Raw genomic sequence first — 21994 nt, 5'->3', positions numbered from 1 at the left:
TGTCATGTTCAAGAAACCAGTTTGAGATGATTTGAGCTTTGTGACATGGTGTGTTATCCTGCTGGAAGTAGCCATCAGAAGATGGGTACACTGTGGTCATAAGGGATGGACACGGTCAACAACAATACTCAGGTAGGCTGTGGTGTTTAAACCATGCTCAGTTGGTACTAAGGGGCCCAAAGTGTGCCAAGAAAATATCCCCCACACCATTACACCACCACCAGCAGCCTGAACTGTTGATACAAGGCAGGATGGATCCACGCTTTCATGTTGTTTACACCAAATTCTGAGCCTACCATCTGAATGTGGCAGCAGAAATCCAGACTCATCAGACCAGGCAATGTTTTTCCAATCTTCTATTGTCCAGTTTTGGTGAGCCTGTGTGAATTGTAGCCTCAGTTTCCTGTTGTTAGCTGACAGGAGTGGCACCTGGTGTGGTCTTCTGCTGCTGTAGCCCATCTGCTTCAAGGTTGGACGTGTTGTTGGATTAGAGATGGTCTTCTGCAGATCTTGGTTGTAACCAGTCTGGCCATTCTCCTCTGACCTCTGGCATCAACAAGGCTGGATATTTTATCTTTGTCAGACCATCCAATGTAAACCCTAGAGATGGTTATGTGTGAAAATCCCAGTAGATCAGAAGTTTCTGACAGACCAGCCCGTCTGGCACCAACAACCACGCCACGTTTAAAGTAATTTAAATCACCTTTCTTCTTCATTCTGATGCTCGGTTTGAACTTCAGCAGGTCATCTTCACCATGTCTACATGCCTAAATGTGTTGAGTTGCTGCCACGTGATTGGTTGATTAGCTATTTGTGTTAACAAGCAGTTGAACAGGTGTAAAAATCTTCCTTCTCTGACTTATTTTTTCTTCTTTTTTTGTACAATAGTCAATATAGCATCTTTAACAAAATACAATGCTTATTCAATAACTATAAATCAGCAATTGGAATTGGTAAATTAATGATATCTTATTTTCTTTTGTGGTTGTTTATTTGGGTTTTACACACATATAAAGTGATGATTGCTGGGTAATATGTACGTTAATGTTACCCAATGTCAGCTCTCTGATCATGTGAGGAGACAATATGTGCATGATAGTGTGCACCAGGGGTCCCTCATAGTAGCATGTACTGGGGCCCATCATAAGTACCTTACACCACTGGCTGGGAATAAAGTCGAAATGTTGAGTACATAGCTGAAAAAACATTTCGAGAATGAAGTTGAAATGTTGAAAGAGATTCAAGATTCAGAAAACTTTATTGTCTGTAACACGGTGATAGAAACTTGTCTTAGGTTAGGGGCTCACAGACAACATAAAAAAATGTTGAGAATAAACTTGACATTTCAAGATCAAGGTCGAACTGTCGAGAATGAGTCAAACCACTTTATGGTTAGCAGTCTGTATTCTTGAAATTGTACTTCAACTTTTATTCTTGACATTTCAACTTCAGTGTTCAAATGCAGGGGAAAAAATCTTACTCTAATTTATTTCATTTTATTCATTTATTTATTCGTCTTTGTCTGATGCCTGGCACTAATACTGAATGTTTGACTTTACTCTGGACATCTAGACTTTATTTTTGAAATGTAAAATAAATAAATAAACAAAACTTCCCTCTCTCATTATTTTCCTTGAGTCTTAATACTCTAAATCAGACTGTAGTGATGGCTAGAATGAAAATCTAGACCTGGAAAAAAGTTGATTATTCCATGCATATGTTTGCCCTGATAATTCCAAGTGGTCCTGAGTAATTAATAAATTAACAGGAAGCTTATCTACCTGTCTACTTTTTGACAGATAGATAAGAAGAAATGCTTACAGTGTCATATTTTTTTATTTCACGCGGGTAGTGAAGGGTTAACAATGCTCCAAGACGTGCTGAAGGTGGAAAAAAAAACCCTCAGCTGTGACACGCTCAGTGTAGCACCACTAACAAACCGGTTACCGGAGCCGCCCGTTACTGTCAACTTTAAGAAATGGATTTCAGCTCGAGAGGAGTGAACGGGAGCCCGAGCGGCCCCCACGGCGCGTGATTGTAGAACGAGATCAAAAGGCGCGTGGTCTGCGCGGCGGCCGCCTCCGTTTTTTATTCTCACTGAGCACAGTCCTGTGCAGCGCGTGCTGCTGATCGGTCGGTTGGCCGCTCCGTTCTGTTTTTGCTCTCGTGTGTCTCGTGTGTGTGTGTGTGAGAGCGCTCGTGTCCTGTTGTCTGCATGTGTGTTTTGCGCGTGAACCGGCGGAATCAAAGACGAAGCAGGCCAGCGCGAGCCAGCGAGGAAGGCAGGCAGGCAGGGCACAGAGGCAGCCCGCGAGCGATCAGCTAGCAACCGTACGTTACACTGCGAGAGATGGTCACGTCCGTACCGGGGATCCTTCTGCTGCCGATGCTAATATGTCTCCAGCACTGCGTACACGTCCACGGTAAGTCTCGAGCCCTCTCTGTATATGTATGTGTGTGTTTTTGCTCGTGTGTGTGTGTGTTGGGAGTCACAGCGCTGGGAAACACGCACCGTGTCCTGGGAGGTTAGCTAACATTACCGAGCTGTACACCTGTCTTAGCTGCTCCTTGAAGGAATGACTGTGTTTTCTACACCTTTGGGCTAATCAACCTCGCGCTTCTTCTTTGCGCGAGAAACCTCCTTTTTAAAGCGTCTTTTTGGGGCTTTAACCAGCCATTTTGTGCTTTAAGTGTGCTTTACATTTATTTATAATGAGTGTGTTCGTCTTTAAATTCATTTAGCTTGAGTGTTTAAGCTCTGTATCTCCCTGTGGGAATGAAACGAAGGGGAATAGGGGGGGGATGGAGAGGCCCGTGTGGTTTGTGCCGTACAGCAACTGCTTGTCGCCACTCATTCATGGCCAATTAGCCCTGCGGTCAATTAATTTCACCCCCAAAAAACGCGCAGCCCCTTTCGCGTAAACCCCTGCTTCTGTGGCGTCTACGCCGTGTCCTGATTCCTCTTTCACTCCCACTGTGGGATCCTCTTCTGCCGTCACCACCCCCAGCGAGGTCGGTAATTTATTTATTTATTCCTGAAGTGGGAGCCGACAGAAGGAGAGGCATGGCAGGGAGAAGGGAAAGGGGGTTACAGTGGATTGATATGGAGCGATAAGACATCAGCGGGAGGAAGCGGCACCACAGTCCCGGTAGGGTCGCAGCAGCACAGGGCATGGAGGGTGAGGAGCGTCCGCGGCCAGTTACCGACCGCAGGTGATCCCAACGAGGGTCTAATTACGAGCAGAGTGGCCAGGGTTAAGTTATTACCAACTGGTGGTACTTGTGGAGCACTTTGCATACGTGCTGCAATCAGTGTTAATTTACACTATCCCTTTATCACAAGCAACAGTAAATTGATTCATCTATGACAAGTATAGCCTATAAATTAATGAGAGATTTAATCACACACTACTTTTAATATAGCTTAATTTACTTTTTTAAAAGGCTGCTTAAACTCTCTTCTATGTAAAGATTTGCTGACTTCCTCTGCCATATCACTACTAATTTAATGTCCTCAGATTTTGTTGGTTGAAGCGAACAAAACAAACACAAAAAAGCAACTTTATTTAGCCTATTTATACTTCAAAAGATTGACATTTAAGAATCTGGAAGCTGCAAACATTTGGTGTTTTAGCCTGACTATTGATTACAGTTCATTTTATACGACCATCTATTACTGTGCAGTTTATTTTTACTTTACAAAGTAACTGATTGACTAATAGTTGCAGCTCTAATTCACGTACTTACACTTTATATGCTTTCTTAAATAACATATCAGCTAGACCTGATCCAGGACTATTTATTGCTCATGAAGAAGACATGGTTTGTATTTACAGTAGATTAAAGAGTCCATTTTGGGCGAAGTTAAACTGTGATTTTTAGTTAATTTGCAATCACCTAATGTTATTTCCCTCCTTATGTGTTGCTTAAAAGATGGGCTACAATTCAGTGAGTTTGTTATAACCGCTTCTAATGTTATGGGCAATTCAGGGACTCAATATGCAAGTTCTCTGAGATACACTGTAGATTTACAGAACCATGATACGCAGTATGATAGTCTGTGGGTCAGAGCTTGTTGCTGACACTGTGAAGATTTCTCTCTGGCCCGAGGTACATCGAATACGCACATATCCCTGGCAGATTTTTGTTAATGCAGTTACTAATCATTTCAGCATGCAGACTAAATTATGAAACAGCTCGGAGAGGCTGAGAGCTGCGTTAGTCTGCTTGTGTCTTGCATAGATTTCAGTCTCTTCAATGCCTACGTACCGTGGAAAATGGCCTTTGGATGAAACAATGAATCAAAACTAGTGCTTGTAATGTGCACACGCTCCTCATAGCATACACCCACCACCACCACCACCACCTCCTTCTCATTCTCAGCTCCAAACCCAAACACACGCACACACAGACTGAGATTGTGTGAGCCTATTTGAACAAGACGTAACGCAAATTAGATAGCAGCAAGTGCAGCAGCAGCAGCAGCGTGGCTGGCCTGATTAAAATGGATGTATTTTTCTTCCATGGTTACTGTGATACCATGCTAGACCCAGATCCTCAGCTATACGAGGGAGGGGGGCTGTGTGGGGGTGCGCTTGGTTCTTGAAGTGGGCGGAGTGGTGGACAGAGGGAGGAGGAGGAGTATACTGCAACCATTGCTGTTACTGGGGAAAATTGCATTACCGTGACCTCCAGTGTGACAGTGTTTATAAAGCGTACAATGATCTACTATTTTGGGTGGTAGATGGTTCATTGCAGCTCCACGCCTGTTGAATCTATGGTTTTCAAACCCACAGGGAGTACCGGCAGTTGAATAATCATCATATGGAGTACGCCTTCAGTTAATAGCTGTATCAAGAAAATTGGCTCTTTAAGTTAATATAGACCTTTGATCAACACATTTGAATGCATTACGGTGGCTTAAACATTAAAGATAGTGTTGTAGGGTCACTGTGAGGTAATAGGAAATCTGATTCCAAGGATTGTTGAAAATAATTTGAGAGAAAAATGTAGTTTGGAGGAAAAAAATTGTAAGAGAAAAGCTGTAATATTTTGAGTAAGTCTGACCTAATTGTGACTTGCTGTCTGACCCACTGCATGCATACCCAGGGCAATAAAGAAAACCAAAAAACGTGGTTCTTTTCTGTTTGGTCCTGGGTTCACCACATCATTTTTTGTGTTCATTTTATTAAGTTTGGAGGAAATATAGCTGCCTCTTGCTCTCCAAAATAGTATGTGTTAGTTATGTGTTGATAGACATCATGAACCAGTCTTGTGGCAATTTATGCAAAACGACAACAAAAGAAGCAGTGACATTTTTCATGCCTTTGCAAGACAAAGTGGTGAAAGCTTCTTCAATTCTTATTATGTGATAGCAGTGTACAGTTTGCAGAGTTCAGACTTTAAATGTCAGCCAAAAATTGAGTCTGACACTACAGGGAAGAAGAGAATACTCTTGTACAGGTTTATATACCTCAGGTTACTATTGAAGTCTGTTATTGTGCTGATTGGATCAAAGTGCAGGGTGTGCAGTTTTCCAGACAGCAAGTCAATGGGTTTCTGTGGAGACACTAAATAGAAACACAAGAGAATACACCCTTAAAGAAACAAAACACAAGAATATATCATTCTCTGCAACTTGGGTTCTTGGCAAGGGTGGCTCTGCATGTTGAAACCTGTTTGCTACATTGCACCTGTACTTAACACTACAGTGAACCATTTTGCAAACCATGCTGCTGTTTTTAGATTGCTCAATGTATATTTCAGTGTGGGTGTCCCCTGTGAGGTTAGCGGTGGTGGTAAGTGCTTTAAGAGTGCCAAAGTTACATTAAGATCACTAGGTAATGCCGAGCAGTCTTGAATTAGTCTGCACTTAATCTGCATTACCACTCAACAGTTATGTAACTTTGGCACAAAAAAAATCATGCACAATTGATGAATGTTATGAGTGCATAATCAACTTTTCAGAAACTAGGGCTGCCCCCGACTAAGAATTTTCCTAGTCAACCAATAGCTGTCATTTGGGGGTCTTAAGCTGATTAGTCGCCCGCATGTTTACGATATTAATTTAATCATTAAATAATATATTTTGGGCGGGGCAACACAATGGTTTGAGTTGAAGGTGTGAGAAAGAATAGTATCAGTAACACTGTTAATACTGTGCTACATTACAGAGAAATATAAAACCGTACTAATGAACCTTCATTAATATAGGCCTATATTTTATCTACAAGTGCACGTCACACACTGAGCGAGCCACCTGTTAATGACGCTGTGGGCTAATGGGCATGTAGCTACTTCCATGTTTCAGATGATACGTCATGTTTGTAGTCGACCAATGAAGATGAGTTTGCATATCACCTTGGGTTCGTCCTTCACCTTCTCAAAATGATCCCACACTTTGGATTTCCTGCTCGACATGTTATTAACTAGCCTGTGGAATAACCGCAGGTACCAGCCCTGGAAATTAACATGACTCCTGTCTGACTGCTGAGCGTGGACACTTCTGTGTCTGTCCTTTCAAATTAAATTCCCACATGGTCCAGTCATATAGGTTTTGATTTATTTTTGACAAGGCGCAGCTCCTAATAGAGTTTCACATTTGTTTGGTTGTCTGCGACTAAGCGACCAATGAAATCTTGCCAACTAATGACCTTTCTGGTCGATTATTAGGGGGCAGCCCTCCCAGAAACTGCTCACTTTTTTTTTTCCTATTGAATGTGGCTTTATTGAAATGTCAGAAATATTTTCAAAATCAACAACTACACAGCATACTGTGTACAAGTGTTGGAAGATATCAGTCATAGACATGTCTGCCTTCTTTTGAATGTAATGCAACTGGATGGCACTCAGCTTGTGGTCCTCCAAAGCACAGAAATCTTAACCCAGTTTCTCAAGACAGTCCACAGACCTTGTTGTGAGCAGTTTCATGTAGCAGCTTTTTTTTTCCTACTGAAATGCACTGGCCAACCACTACACCACACAGAAGGAAGTGTGCATCTATTCATGGACGAGAGGCTCATGCTTGTCATAGTGCGAGATGTAATGTTAATGGTGTCCTCCGCTGTACGTTGAGTTAGTAGTGGATGCATGTTTCCGTATGTGCTGTGGTACGTTTTGAATGTATTTTTTCCCACTGATCACCACAAGCTAACTGCCATCGTACTGGAGAGAAGGCAGACAGCTCTACAGCCGATATCGCCAACACTCAGCAACTCACACCAAAATAACCCAGATTGATAAATAATACAACAGGAAGAGGAAAATTTGTATTTTTGATTAAGGGGTGAACTGTCTCTTTTAACCTCGCAAACAAACTGAACTTTTAATTAAACAGAGTTCAGGGAACTACAGCAGGTGATCATACCGATGTGAAATACATTCCCTTTTCTAGTGTTTATTATTTGATATTCAGAATCCCTCAGTGTCCTGCTATTTTGAAGAGGAGTTGTAACAGTGACTCACTTCAGGCCTCCAACAGTTTGCAGTTTGAGGTCAAAATTTCCCATGTTTGCCATTTTGATAAATGAATAACCAGATTTTAAAAATGAAAACTTTTAAGTATCCATGTACTTCAGGTATTGACAGACGGCGTTGAATCAGGTTAGACCTTTTGCTTACTCATTCTTTGGTCAGAAACTTGGCAAATTTTAGATTGAATGTCAAACCTCTTGTACGGCTGCTCATGTTGAGACATTTAATATACAAGAATTGGCTTTTTTAGTTAAATGAAAAATGATTTATTAACAAAAATCAATTCTCAAAGTATAGCTCATTGGTCTCTAAACTCTGGTGTCACATGAACACAGTTTTATAGTTTTCCTTGTGAATTAGAAAAGCAAACACAGGCAGGCATTGGTGGATGGGCTCTGCAAAATTAATTGCTGAGAAGCTGACTGATATTTGTTTAATATGAAAGCACTGGTGCACCTTTACGATACCTCTGTAGTTCACGTGGTGATTTGTTTTTGGTCAACACAGGGCTAAGCAGTCACTGGGCACCTGAGGCTCTCTTTATATGATCATTTTCACTCTTGCTCAGTCAGCATTAAGTGTACGTCAGCAGTAAGCAGTAGGTCAGGCTGATGCGACGAGTCAGGACTTTACTGTTGATGTGGACTGTTTGCCTCATGTAACAGCTCACGTGGATGACTGGTGTGTATGTACTCCTAGCTTTTCTAATATTTTTTGTGCTTTTGCAGCACAACTGGAGTGAGTGGTTTAAAAGTAAATTCTGCAGAAGGTCACACCATTGTGAGTAATTTCATTATGAAATTATGTGTAATTTGTGGAATACCGGTTAATTATGGAGTGATAATGTTTTTATGCATGCTGTTGCATTACTGTGGCAGAAATGGTGTAGAGATTAAATGTGTTAAGTTTGGGAAATCTGATTCTCCACTAGACGTACAGGGCCATGATGGCATTTCAGCTTTGCATGCTTTTCCCCCCAAGATGCATATATTTTTTAACTTTTGTTAAGTTTGTGTTGTTAGAGTAGCTGGGTTGACATTGGCAACATGATAAAGAAGTTGAAGAGGACCTTTCTGTCACGGCACATGTAATAGGTTACATACATAACAAAGTTTACTTTAGCGAAGCTCAGTTATTATTGACATTTTGAGAGAGGTGTTAATTCAGTATTGCATCTCTTTCATACTGTATTTTGGACCAATACAACTTGTGCTATGTAGGAGAGAACTGCTGTCCTTCCACTTCATCTTCATCTCTCTGATCAATCTCTGCCGTCCATCGGAAACTTGTTGAAGAAACCAAAAGAGTAAAGACGCGTGTATGCATCTGCTCGTTTTGCTCACTTTCTGTTTACACAAAACTGACATGTTGAATAAGTACGTAATTTAACAAAAAACAATTACAAACAGCAGTGATACTAGGGTATTTCTGGAATAAAATAAAGGAAAATGGATTAGAAACTGAAACTATTTCAGCAGATTGCGAGCTGCCCCACAGGGTGGAGTGGCTCCAACACAGCGTTCTCAGGCACAGAAATTTGGCGCTGATTGATTTAACTTGAATCGGCACTCGGTAGTACTTACGTAATTCGCTCAGCACCCTTAAAAGTGTTGGTACCCAACACAATCCATTAGAGTGGTGGTTCTCAGCCACGGATCTGGGGACCCCCATAGATTCTTGAGGGAGTTCCAAAGGATCCCTAAAAATGATTTATTTAAATAGTTTATTTAAATAGTTACTTAAATAGTTTATTTTCACTATTTAATTTACCATAGTAGTGAGCCCAATGTGAGTAAGACTCACAGGAGTGACTATTCTGATCATGGGTCTCACCTAGCCCACACTTACCTACCTGACAACTATAGAATTCTGGTCTTCATTAAATCTAACAACCAAAATCTTTTCAGATGGAGGTCCCTGAAGTGAAATCAATCAAATGGGCGTCTGTGGCCTTATGTGTATCAATTTAGGAGTCCTTGAAATGAAAAAGGATGAGAGCTACTCCATTAGGAGATGGATCAGGACCAGATGAGATTGACACTAAAATATCTTCCTTGTAGATTTGCACAATATAACCAACTTAACATAACAATACACTTTGTTCCTGGCTTGATTGCATCTGGTGGATTAATGTTTTTGTCGGTTCATTTCTGAGGACCGGCACAACCAGTGACTAGCCATCATGCACAAGTGAGCAGTTAAAGCAGGTATATCTGAGACTTAAATAATCAGTCACTTTCAAGACTTGATAAGCAGATTAGATGTTTAAAAGGGACTCCAGCTAAATGTTGACACACCTGCACACAGCTACCAGAGTAGACACAACTAAAAATGACGGGCATAATTTGTCAGAATTTGATCGATAAGCTTATAATGTCACTTATCTGATTTTTGTTCCAAGTATTCTGGGGTTTTGTAGAATAAAGGATTTCCCTTTTATTTTCCAGGTTTTACAGAATTTAATGTAGATTGTGTTTGTAGATCATTGAGCTGGTTCCCAGTGTTTCTGGCACCGTAGCAAAATTTTAAGCCTCAAAATTACAAGCCCTATCTAATTTTTAAATTGGCCCAGTGTGTGTTGAAAGTCTACGTTACCTTACAATCTGAAGACAGTGTTGGACAAGGCCCAACTTATTAACAGCAGGATACTCTGATCAAAAGCTTGTAAACTCTACCTCTACCTCATTTTAATTATTGTAACATTTTTGTTTGGCAGTGTTTTTTTAAACATTTCAATGAATTCCCAGAGGGCCACTGAGCTCAGCCCACTGCATGCATGGCAGTGAGCCTCTCAAAGCACTTTATGTAATGAGTTTCATCTTTTTCATGGAAAACTGGAGAAAAAAGTTTTGTTGTTATTTGCCTTCAGGGTCCAAAATTAGCACTGGCCATTCGCCAAATGTGAGTAAAAATATATGTCGGCAAATTTTAAAAAATGAGGTCAGCTGCTGTTTGGCTGGTTGCGAAAAAAAAAAAGCCTGCTTCACGCCAAACTCATCACTATGACAAAGACGTTGGCCATGTTTTCATTTTGCATGGACTCTGCATGCTGTGTGTATCCTAAATTTTGTGCTGATGCTTCTGAAATTTTCAGCAGAGAGCACCAGTGCAGCTAGTGGGAAAGGTTGCACTGTCTGGAGCTCTGGTCAACTTGTCATGACATCAGAAAACAGCCCTGTTTCAGCTTTGTGACTATGCTTTTTCCTACTGATCCTTGAGGGGTTTTAAATGGTTTATTTAGCCCAATAAGTAGGAGAGATTTGTCAAAGAAGGAAACACCTCATACTTCAGTTTATCAGACATTCAAAATCAACACATTTTGGAGATGCATAATTTTTGCTGGACAGGGAGGGGATGAAGACTAATCTGAAAAGTAACAAAAGCAGTCCGACAAAAGTAATGAAGTGAAAAGAGCAATATTTCCTTCTGGTATGTTTTGGAGTAGAAGTATAAAGTAGCATAGAAATAAGCTAAGTAAAGTACCTCACATTTGTACTTTAGTATAGGTTCTGGAAACAGTCCACCTCTGCAAACAGGACCTACTTGTTTGTTTGTGTTCACTTTTATTTTATGGTCGGTTTAAAAATATTTTGGCTAGGAATGTTTTTCAGTTTACCAGCCATTGACGGATGAACCAAACAGCTGACTCATGACTCATTTGTCCATTTCCTCTTTTCCCAGGAAATGTCTTGGTCATGGTCCAATGTTTTGTTTTGTTGTTTTTTTCTCGGCTCATGCACAAAACATCTTGACGTCAGTAAAGTTAAGAAGGAGATCTTGTAATGGGAGAAATTTGTATTTGGGCTTAGTTTGTAGCCAGGCTATTCTTATCAGTAGAATATATCTGCTAACAGTAACAGAAAGTGTTTTGTGTAGTGTCAGTTGCTTTGTGCCCCTGTCTCAAAAATGTGTTTAGCATTAGGCAGTACCCAAGTCCAAGTGCCCACGTCCATGTGTAACCACTATTGCTGTGTGGATGTTGCGACTGGCTCACGGGCCGCAACAGAGGCACATGGGAGAAGTGTACCTTCAGTTTGCCTTTCTGGCAGAAGTCTTTTCATTCTTACACAAACCATCGCCTTTTTCCTAAACCTAACCAAGAATGTTTTTTCAGGAGGAAAAACCCAAAGGCAAACTTCCTCCAACAGCACAACCAAGGAGTTAGATCCACACCAAATTTAGCAATAACAAACTTATTAAAGTAATTTACGAGGGTAATTACAATGAGGTGTGAGAGTGCATGAATGCAGTGACTAATGTGAGGCGCATGTTGTCAGTGTGAAGTGAAAGAAGGAAATGCCATCAGAGCTTGGCAAGGGTTGAAGGGACCAACACACTGGCGTCTGGGCAGGCAGGCTTAAATAGCTCACTCACTGGTCAGGTGTTTCCAGATTATGCCATGGCACCTCAGCTGCACCTAGCCAAGGCCTTGTAAGACACACACACTGCACAGGACGAAGGCAACAGGGCTCTGGGGCTGTCACAGCAGACAAGAGGTTTTAAAAATACTGTCCAAAAACTGATGTCATACTTCGGTAGAAAGGTATGACTCAAGGATTTCAGGGAAGCAAAACTAGTTTACAAGATATTGCATTATACTTGCAGAAAAATGAGGAGGAATGAGAACTTCCATGCCCTATTTAACTTGTGTGGCCCTGTAATTCCCTGTGTGGCTCTCTTTGCCCTAACGTCATGGTCTTTGGTAATGGCTTAATGTTTTGTTTGGTTGAAAACAGGCTCTTATATTGTTGCAATTATTTCTAAACCCTCTCATTGTGTATCGTAAAGGCTCCACTGACATGTTGCCCATTTTAAAGGAGCAGTGGGTAAGATACAGGGAGATGTTTGGTGGGCATTGTTGATGGGGCTTTACTGGGACTGGAATTTCCAAGTGATTGAAACTGGTAGAAAGACGATACAAATCAGTGTGTCTTCAATTCTGTTTGGCACGTTGCAGATGGGCCATTCACCCAGTGCGTAGACCTTTTAAATATTCATTGCATATGTTCTGTTTGTGTGTGTGCAGTAAGACTCAAATGTTCAAGCAACCAGTTGTCTATATCATGCAGTTTAAAGTCGACAAGACTTTTGAAATGATTGGGTTAAGCTGAACAATATATCATATGATGAGGCCAGTTCAGACTTATCAAGTATGAGGAAACTTTGAGCTTTGTCTTCTCGTATCCAAGAACAGAATTTCCTTGTAGGCTTTTCAACATTTGTTCAGGAAAAAAGATAAGCTGTTAGAAGATGGCACCCCGAGCAGCTGTCTTTATTTTATATTCTGGCATTTGTTGAATATGTTGGAATAATGAAGACCGGAATTTGTTGAAGTTCTAGTTCAGTAGGCAGTCAGCCATCCTTAGCGTCAGCACTGTCGGCTATTGATGAAAGCTATCTCATTGGTTAGAAGATAATGCAGTGAGCTATATGAACTTTTTTTTTTACTGAGGAGGAAAGTTTCCTGAGCTGTAGAGGTACTCGGAGAAATGTTTTGTGTCCATTGAAAGGAAATAATCTTCAATGTATGCAAAACAACAACAAAAGGATTCTGGTAGTTCAGACTTTAAATGTCAGCTAAAATTTGAGTCTGACACTGCAGGGAAGAGAATACTCTTGTACGGGTTTATATACCTCAGGTTACTATTGAAGTCTGTTATTGTGCTGATTGGATCAAAGTGCAGGGTGTGCAGTTTTCCAGACAGCAAGCCAATGGGTTTCTGTGGAGACACTAAATAGTAACACCAGAGAGTACGCCCTTAAAGAAGCAAAACACAAGAAAACATCATCCTCTGCATATTGGGCTCTTGGTTACGGTGGCTTTGCATGCTGCACCCCCTTTACTGCATCTCACATTAATGCTACACTATAAAGAACCATTTTGCAAACCGTCTTGCTGTTTTAGATTTTTAGATGTGTGTTTTAGTACAGGGTGTCCCCCATGAGAATGGCTAGCGTAGGTGGTAAGCACTCTCAAAGGGGCAGTGTTACATTAGCATGTTAGGTAATGCTGAACATTGTTGAATCAGTCACTTAATCTGCATTACCACTCAACAATAATGTAACTCAAATTCATTCAGAATAGATTACAGGGTCTCCCACACAGAGATTTTACTTGGGCAGGACGCCCAAGTATATTACTGAATCCAAAGTTTATTTGGGGACCCATTTTAGTGTAGTTTGTTTGTTTATCTGTCCAAGAGTACAACAACATCTGTGATTCATTAACTATGCAGAGTTCACACTGGACACATAAGTGCTGCAAAGTGCCCTGATTTTCCGTGGACTGCCCGCTTCCTTTGGGCGTCCATGTTTGCCAGTTTTGCTGTTCAAACTGGGCGCAGTGCAGGGCTCCCTGGACAGATCACGATTTGCAGTGTGATAAGAAAAGAGCATGTTGATGTCTAAGAAGTTGATAGAAACATTGTGTTAAAGGTCACACAGATTTCTCATCTGTCACATGTAGTAGACTATTTTTGTGCCTGCCGCTGTTGTGACACAGATTCTGTTTCCCCGACTCTGTCCTCCTACCTGAACCAAATCTGAACCAAACCTTGCCCAATCCCTAACCATGGAGGTGCGGCACTATGGGATACATCATTTTACCAGGAGGGAAACACTATTTGACATGGGGAACAGACTATGACACAACACTGGTCCTCCCCGTCGGCTACCACCACAAGTATGTTTCAGACCAGTGGGAAGCGCTGCTCTCCCTGTCATCCGTCTGTATGTCAGTGGTTATTTGTTTGGGTTGTGCTCATTTTGTTCTGATTAAAATGCAGGTAGGTGCGCTATGAGCCATTATGCTTTCATCGTGGCGATTGAAATGGTAATGTGGATGAAAGGTCAGTGTTCTCTCTATTCTGTGACATGACTGTGGTGCAAGTACAGCTGGTGTAGTCTTGGTTGAATGGAGGTCTACAGGCTGTTGGCACTGTTGGCTGTGTATTTATCTCCTCCCGCGCAGTGACGTTGGTAGACTTGGGTAAGGCCTACCAACCAACGCTCCAAATTAATCTTATAAGATTGATTCTCTTTGACTGGAGGTTCCTAACTGGCTATATAGTGTGCAGAACCATAGATGTTATAATGTGGGCACAATTTTATGCATGCAGGTCTTCAGTTGTGTGTTGCTGCTTCAGTTAAAGGCCTGAAGCTCCTCAGGTTCATATCAAATCAAAAGGGAATGTTTCTCTCCCTTAAGGAGCTGCTGACCCACTTTAAACAGTTGGCTTCATAATGGCGTTTCAGTGACTAAATGGCAGTTTTTTGAGGTTTCTTCCATCCTGACAAGAAGGGTGTAAATACCTGCAATTCTTCCTTTCGTTTGTTTTTTTAATTGTACTCTGTTTTGGTAAACTAAAAGTTTTTACATGGAAACTTGTGACCTTTTTGTAAGAAAAGTAGTTGACTTCAGTGGCACAGTGACTCGGCTGCATCTGTGACCTCTCCTGGGTTTTTATTATCACTGTGTGCTCCATTTACCCACCTGGACAGACACAGTCCAGACTAAAGTGAGCGTCAAGGTCAGACAGTGTTATTTTAGGAACTGGAGTCATTACTACCTACAGTGGGACAGACTGCACACGGCACTGCAAAAACACTACTTTGCAGTCGAGTTTTTCTTGATGAAGGGGAATTAAATGTTGGGGACGGTTTTGTTTCTACTGTAATTTCAGTATTCACCAAACTGAGAATCAAGTGCTGTTTGACTTAAGAAGACAGCTCATTCCAAAATCAAACAGCATATTTTTCCTCTTACCTGTAGTGCTGTTTATCAGTCTAGGTTGCTTTGGTGTGAGTTGCTGAGTGTTGGAGATATCGGCTTTGGAGATGTCTGCCTTCTCTTGAATATAATGGAACTAGATGGCACTCAATGGTGCTTTAAGTGCAAAAAAAGAAATCATCATCTGGTTATTCAAGTTAATTCACAGACCTTGTTATGAGCACTTTCATGCAGGAGCTATTTTCGTTCCACCAAACTACACCCAACAACTGTATCATGGCTCAGAAGGAAGCGTGTATCTACTTATGGACAAAAGGATCGTGCATGTAACAGCGCGAGATTTAGGGCCTGTTTATACGGTTCCGTATATTTCTGAAAACGGGTATTTATCTTTGCGTTTGCACCTATCATTTACACGTAACCAGCGTTTTTCTCAATGAAAACAGATTTTCAAAAACGGCTTCCAAAGTGAAAGTTTTTAAAAATATATTCGTTTCTATGGAGACATGTAAACAGGATAGAGAGAGAGTTTGGAAACGATGACGTTGCAACCCAGTTAGGTGCTGGGTAACCACAACAATGGCAGATGTATGCCGGGTTGTTTATGTTTTGTTAGCACTTTTGGGACTACTAACGAGCTTACAAATGAACTTACAACATCACCGCTACATCGGCGCCCAAAGACGTCTGCTGTGCCCAATATTAGTAAGTGGATAGCAGCTAACTATGCTACATAAGGTTAAAATGTTGTTTATCATTGTTTTTATCACTAGCGCCAAGAGGAAAACAAATCACTGTGCATATGCAGAATGTTCTTCTATGGTGTTTGACATATGGCGCATCGCCACCTACTGGCCTGGCATGCTAATTGCAGCAGGGATATCGTTTTCAAAACTGATCGTGTAATCCCAGAATTTTTTTTATACGGGATAAATAAAAATCCATTTTTATTTGTATCAGTATCTGTGTAAACAAGGCCTTAAATGCTAATGGCATCCTCCTTGAGCTGTAACGTAAGCTAGCTCAGTGGTGCTTGGTGAGCTAGCAGTAGCTTTTGCACAGTGAATCACAAAATACAGGAACTGAAACTCTTACAGAATTAAACTGTATCAATACACACTAAAGATAGCTCTGGAAGTTTCCTACCTGTCACAACACAAGTGCATATGAATCACAAGCGTGCTCTGTCACTGCTAAAGCTGCATATTCCTCTCAAATTCCTTTTTTTTTTGGACACTGTAGCTAAACTTATTTAATATCCACTGTCTGTAAGCTGCTCACCCTTGAAAAATATTTGAGATTGTGAGATTGCATGCCATATTTGAGATTGGATTAAAAATTATCAATGCATCTCTCCAAATTGGCAGTGCAATATCCATATGTTAAATCCCAGATGGTCTCATCTAAGCTGGTGTTGGCCTCTCAACAAACTATCTGCCTCCTTGATCCTCTACCAGGTAACCATTTTAAAGAGGTTTTGCCATCTGTGGGATCAACAATGCTAAATATGATCAATTTATCACCTACAACCACTCTGTCTCCACTAGCTTCATAACTGCATGGTGTAACCTGTACTAAAGAAACCACACTTTGATCAGAGTCTCTGGATGATTATAAAGAAGTCCCTAACCTTCCATTTTATTCACAAGAGGCCAAATTTTAAAGCTACCTTTTTGAATCATTTCAATCTCCTTTCAAGGCCTGTCACCCCCTGAAACGGCACTTATAATGGTAAATGATCTTCTGCTTACCGTGGACTCAGTTTCGACCTCTGTGCTTCTATTAGTGGATCTCAGCGTGGCTTTTGACACCATAGTTCACTGTGTACTCCTACACGGACTGGAAAATCAATTCCTCGTCTCGGGCCTATTGTAAGAAACACTAAGAAGAGTCAATATTAGATAGCTATTGATTGATGACTACTCAATCTGCCAAACACTTAGCTGATTAATCAGCCAACTGTTTGGCCTATTACAGCAGAAAATGGTGAAAACTGTCCATTCAAAGATTCAAGGGCCCAATAGGACATCCTCAAATGTCTTGTCTAAACAATAGTTCAAAACCAAGAGATTCAATTAAGTCATTAAGGCAACTGCAGAGAAGCAGGAAACCTTTGCATTTGAGAGGCCGGCGCAAATATTTGGCATGCTTCCTTGAAAATAACTTCAAATGTGTAATCGATTCTCCAAACTGTTGCTGATTTGAGATTCTGTTGATCGACTTATAGATGAATAGACTAAGGGTTTCTGCTCTACATCCATTTGTCAGTGTGTACATGACTCCTCAGAGGAGCCACGCTTTTATTTTTCTTCCCACTCATGACCTACATATTGTTGATCTACTGTACCACGCTGATTAGATCTGCTGGTTTATTTCTTTCCTGCTTAGTACCATTTCACCACATTAAAAGTCAGATGTGGTTTTACGTGGATTTGAAAAATGAAAAAAAATTCCTGCTAAGTTCTGTTTTTCTTTTCCTCTCAGTGTTTGTACATCTGATGTCCTTCAGAGGACAGCTGAACAGATGTTACCCAGGAGACATTTTCAGGACACTGAGGTTTAGTCCTCCACTAAAATATTGATGTCACTTCACATTCAGTTGCAAATGCAAACACAGTGATGTGAGCTCCGACATCAGTGATGTGTGTTTCTAAGAGCTTGAACAAAATACTATCCAAGGAAGGTTTTTCTCTCCTGTCCTCTAGGTTTATAGAGCCGTATGGATGACACTGTATCAGATCAACAGCCAGCAATTCTCAAATCTTGTGGCAGAGGTGTAGCTGTAAAAATGTAAAGCATGTTGGTAAAGAACTTCTGTGTATCTCTAAAGAGGCTCAGCGGTGGCTGAGATCTGCTCTGAGTGCCAGGTACTTCTGTTGAAGATAACAATTTGTTATGAAATTAAAGCACTGCAGGGAGTCTTGCTAGGACTGAATAAAAAGCAAATTAAATAAGTGACTGTAATCACTTCTGGTTTCCACAAACTCCCTGTGTGTCTCTCTTCCTCTGTAGGTACAAAGACAGAATGTGAGGCCAACCAGTTTCAGTGTGGAAACGGTCGCTGCATCCCCTCCGTCTGGCAGTGTGACGGAGACGAGGACTGCACCGACGGCAGTGACGAGAACTCCTGTGGTGAGTTGCTAAACACTGCTTCTCCCGTCCACAGCAATATTAGCTTCTGTGGCGGTACTTCTGCCTGCTTCTCCAAACTTGGAGTGTGCCAACTGTCATTTACTGTGGGCAATACACTGACTATCATCAGTCAATGAATAATTAGGCACTGAGGTGGATTGTTTCTGAATGCAGCTAACTGAAACACAGTTGTTACAGTCTGAACTGTAAGTCACGTCTCTGTATTAAAACACTCGGTTCACCAGACCTTTCATATCCACTAAAATATGGTTTCTCTTTTCCCACACCAGTTAGTCATACATAACTTCTATTTTACTTATAATTTTAAGGGTAAGGCTAGCTATTATATTTATTTTTCTTAATGTCAGCAGATCTAAATGAAAAGACCCAAACCAGCAGTGAATTGACCCCACTTGCAAGATGTGTGTGTGTGTGTGTATCCAAAGCCTGATAATCTCATTAATCTATGCCTTAGAGCTCCATTGTTGTCCAGAAACTATTAAAAATGCATCAGTGCGCCACACCGGGTTGCACTGGGTGACATGTTCCTTCATTACCATGGACACTTTATGTTGGATTAAGTCAAAATAAATTACACTGTCCTGCTTCTGTATATACTTAGTAAAGCAGTTTTTTAAGAGTTATGTTCTCAGTAGGAGCCACTGACTGGGGGAGGGGGACTTACACATGTTGGTTTTTAGGGATGCACCGAATATTCGGTAACCGAATATATTCGGCCGAATATTGCAAAAAAACACACATTCGGTGGAATAAGTTAAAAGCAAGGCTGAATAATAGCGGCGTTTTGATAACGCAATCAAACGGCGTGCCGTGACGGACGGAATAAAATGACGGTAGTGTGGCGATCCGTCTGTCACGGCACTCGCATTTGCGACTAAAAATAGTTTTGAGCAGCAAAATAGGCTTAAATCATTCAGCATGCTGTGCGAGCAGCCTACAGATTTCAACCAGCAGCAGAAATGAAAGGCGAATCCCATTGGTTGGGGGGTGAACGGGGGTCACAGACACAGACAGGAATGTATTCCTGTCAAATACGGCGGCCATCAGCTTACCGGCGATGGAGAAGTCGGCTCCAATAATATCCTCTTCTTGGCATCATGACTGTCCAGAAGTACCTGAACAGCCGAGCCAGCCAAACACAGGTATGTGACGTGTCAGAGGAGAAACGAGCCTTTCACATTTCTCTCTTTCTGGCAGTAACGGCCCACAAACCTCACCGCACTTTAGGGACTGTTCTTTACTTGTCAGGGGAGGAGGGTGGCTGGTTGGTTTTTATTTTATTTATTTATTTTATTTTGACCCCCCCCCTATGTTAATCACTTATTGATGCTGTTTTTGAAGTGTGAATAAGTCAGTAAGTAATTTATTCCATTGAAATATATCTATATGTATTATAGAAAAGTGATTAATCTTTTTATAAATGACAAAAGGCACATCTGCCTCATTTTCGCTGTGGTATTGTGATACTACTCAGAACCATGATAATTTCATTGGTATCGCACAGTGGGTCCCAGTATTGGTACCCTGACAACACTAATCTGGAGGGGGTTCATCTGCAAAAACTAATGAAAAACTAAACAATGATATTCGGTACTCGGTATTCGGCCAAGCGTTTAATAATATTCGGCTTCGGCCACAAATTTTCATTTCGGTGCATCCCTACTGGTTTTGGTCATTTCATGGGATTTTTTGATAATAGCTGTATTCTTTTAACTTTCATTACAAATGCCTTTTCTCACATCTAAGCCTCCTCAAAGTTGTGACAATCCATCACAATGTTGGATGTTACTGTTGGTGCAATTCTTTCTGTGTGGATCAGTTGCCATCTCCATTGCTGCTGTGTCATACGTGGGCTGTGAATGTATTGTTTTTACACTGTTAATGTGGCCTTTGATGGAGTGTGGGCGAATTGATGACAATCCATCTTGGTTACAATTGAGCATGGTTTCCTGCCAAAGTGAACAATATGTAAATGAAGTTGGAAATGCAGTCTGACTTGTATCTTGAAAGGTCACTTCACAGGGTGCCAGATTAGCTTTTTACATTGGCGGGACTGTTGCCAGTTGTTTTTCTTTTTCTTCAGGTACAAGCTCTGGCATTCAGTTTGGTTGCACATATTAAATGGAGCTCTATAGCATGGCCGTATTTAACTTTGTAAGCCCACTTGCCTTACAACCAGCTTTGCTTTTTAGCCACAACAGACGCAAACATCTGTTAAGCAGCAATACATTACAGGAAATTGAAGGTATTTTCATAAAATAATCTGCGTAGCACCTTCACCCAACTTTATTGTTAGGTCAGTATTAATACCCAGGACTCACAATGTTACTCATAGTCAGAAACTTTGAGATAAATACAGCTGCAGTTGGCTGTGACTGATCTGTACCTCTGGCCTGGAATAACATTCTTCCATTGCTGTAGGACTGCAAATGACAATTCCTTTATTTGGTGGCTGATCCATAAATTTTCCCAATTAATTTTGGCTAGAAATAGTAAGTTAGTCTTAAAAAAGGGTCTCCGCACGGCGTATTCAGGCTCAACATACATGCTACCTAGACTTCATTTTCTAGTTCAAAATACTGCCAGTCCGCGCTGGTTTTGTGAGAGGACATCTGTCCAGTTTCTCACCGTACTTTTTTAAAATTGAATTAAACACTGATTGGTTTAACCAAATAATATTTCTGATGCTAACTTGCGAGGGGGTGGACGTTTAATCATTTAGACGACTAATTGTGCGCATCCCTAGTTTAAATAGCCTCTTTCGTCTGACCAACTGTCCAGAACCAAAAGAGATTCAGTTGATGCCCATTTGTCTTCCGGTGGGTGTGCACATGCAATTTCATGTACTAACCTACTAATGCAAATTGTTATAATCTAACTGTAGCTTCTACTATGTAGCTTCTAAAGGGTTAATGTCAGCCTTACGCTAAACTTTTCCGTTGAATTCACCGCTGAATATAAATTACCAATCTCGAAATAAATTTATGAGAGTTTTACCTCAGATTGTGGATACTCCTGTGATTTCAATTGTTTGGTGTAAGGAAGACATAAAACTTTTTCTATTTTATTTTTGTGTTTAATATCACAAGTTTTTAGAATTGGCTAATGAAAAAACGGAAGTTCAATAACCTGAACATAGTCGACAACCAAAAGCTGGGCTCTCTCCAGCACCAAACAGGAAGCCAGGTAGACAGTCAACATGGAGGGGCGTAAGGGGAGGCACAAAAACGTGGTCAAATCTTGGTTCTCTTGGACTGTGGGGAAAAAGAATAAACTAGGGGAGTTTGGGAACAGGAGTCCGTGTATAATTCTGTGTATCTGATTCACCAACGGGCACTTAGTTAATGAGAAATCTTCATCTCATTCCTGCAGTCCTCTCCCAAAAAAAAATAGCCCAGCTAACCAACAGAGGCTGATAGTGTGTTGAGGTGACAAAATCTAAAATGTAAACTTGAATACAGATTATCTTTATGGATTATATTGTTGCCGAAATGAAAAGAATACTGTCAACATGTGACACCTTTCATCTTGAGTTTCTAGAGGTATGTGTTCTTACAGACATGTAAGAAATTGCTAATGTGTCATATCTCTTAAAGGCAGTTTAGTGTAGTATTTTCCACCAGGTGCGTAATGGGAAAT

General features: G+C 40.9%; 1 protein-coding gene across 2 annotated transcripts in view; it reads left to right on the top strand.

Annotated features, from left to right (window-relative positions):
- Positions 1–2201: 2201 nt before the first annotated feature.
- The window catches only part of vldlr (very low density lipoprotein receptor), a 92083-nt gene continuing 72290 nt past the window's right edge, over positions 2202–21994 (top strand). For both annotated transcript variants that reach the window (XM_033647089.2, XM_033647088.2), the window contains exons 1-2: positions 2202–2423; positions 18215–18334. In XM_033647089.2, coding sequence (XP_033502980.1) covers positions 2351–2423; positions 18215–18334 — 193 coding nt within the window. In that variant the 5' untranslated portion in view covers positions 2202–2350. The remainder of the gene's footprint in view (positions 2424–18214; positions 18335–21994) is intronic.

This window comes from Epinephelus lanceolatus, chromosome 19 (genome assembly GCF_041903045.1).
Source record: "Epinephelus lanceolatus isolate andai-2023 chromosome 19, ASM4190304v1, whole genome shotgun sequence".
Classification (NCBI taxonomy): domain Eukaryota; kingdom Metazoa; phylum Chordata; class Actinopteri; order Perciformes; family Serranidae; genus Epinephelus; species Epinephelus lanceolatus.
The sequence above is the reverse complement of the archived record's forward strand: the minus strand, read 5'-3'. Positions and strand labels throughout refer to the sequence as shown.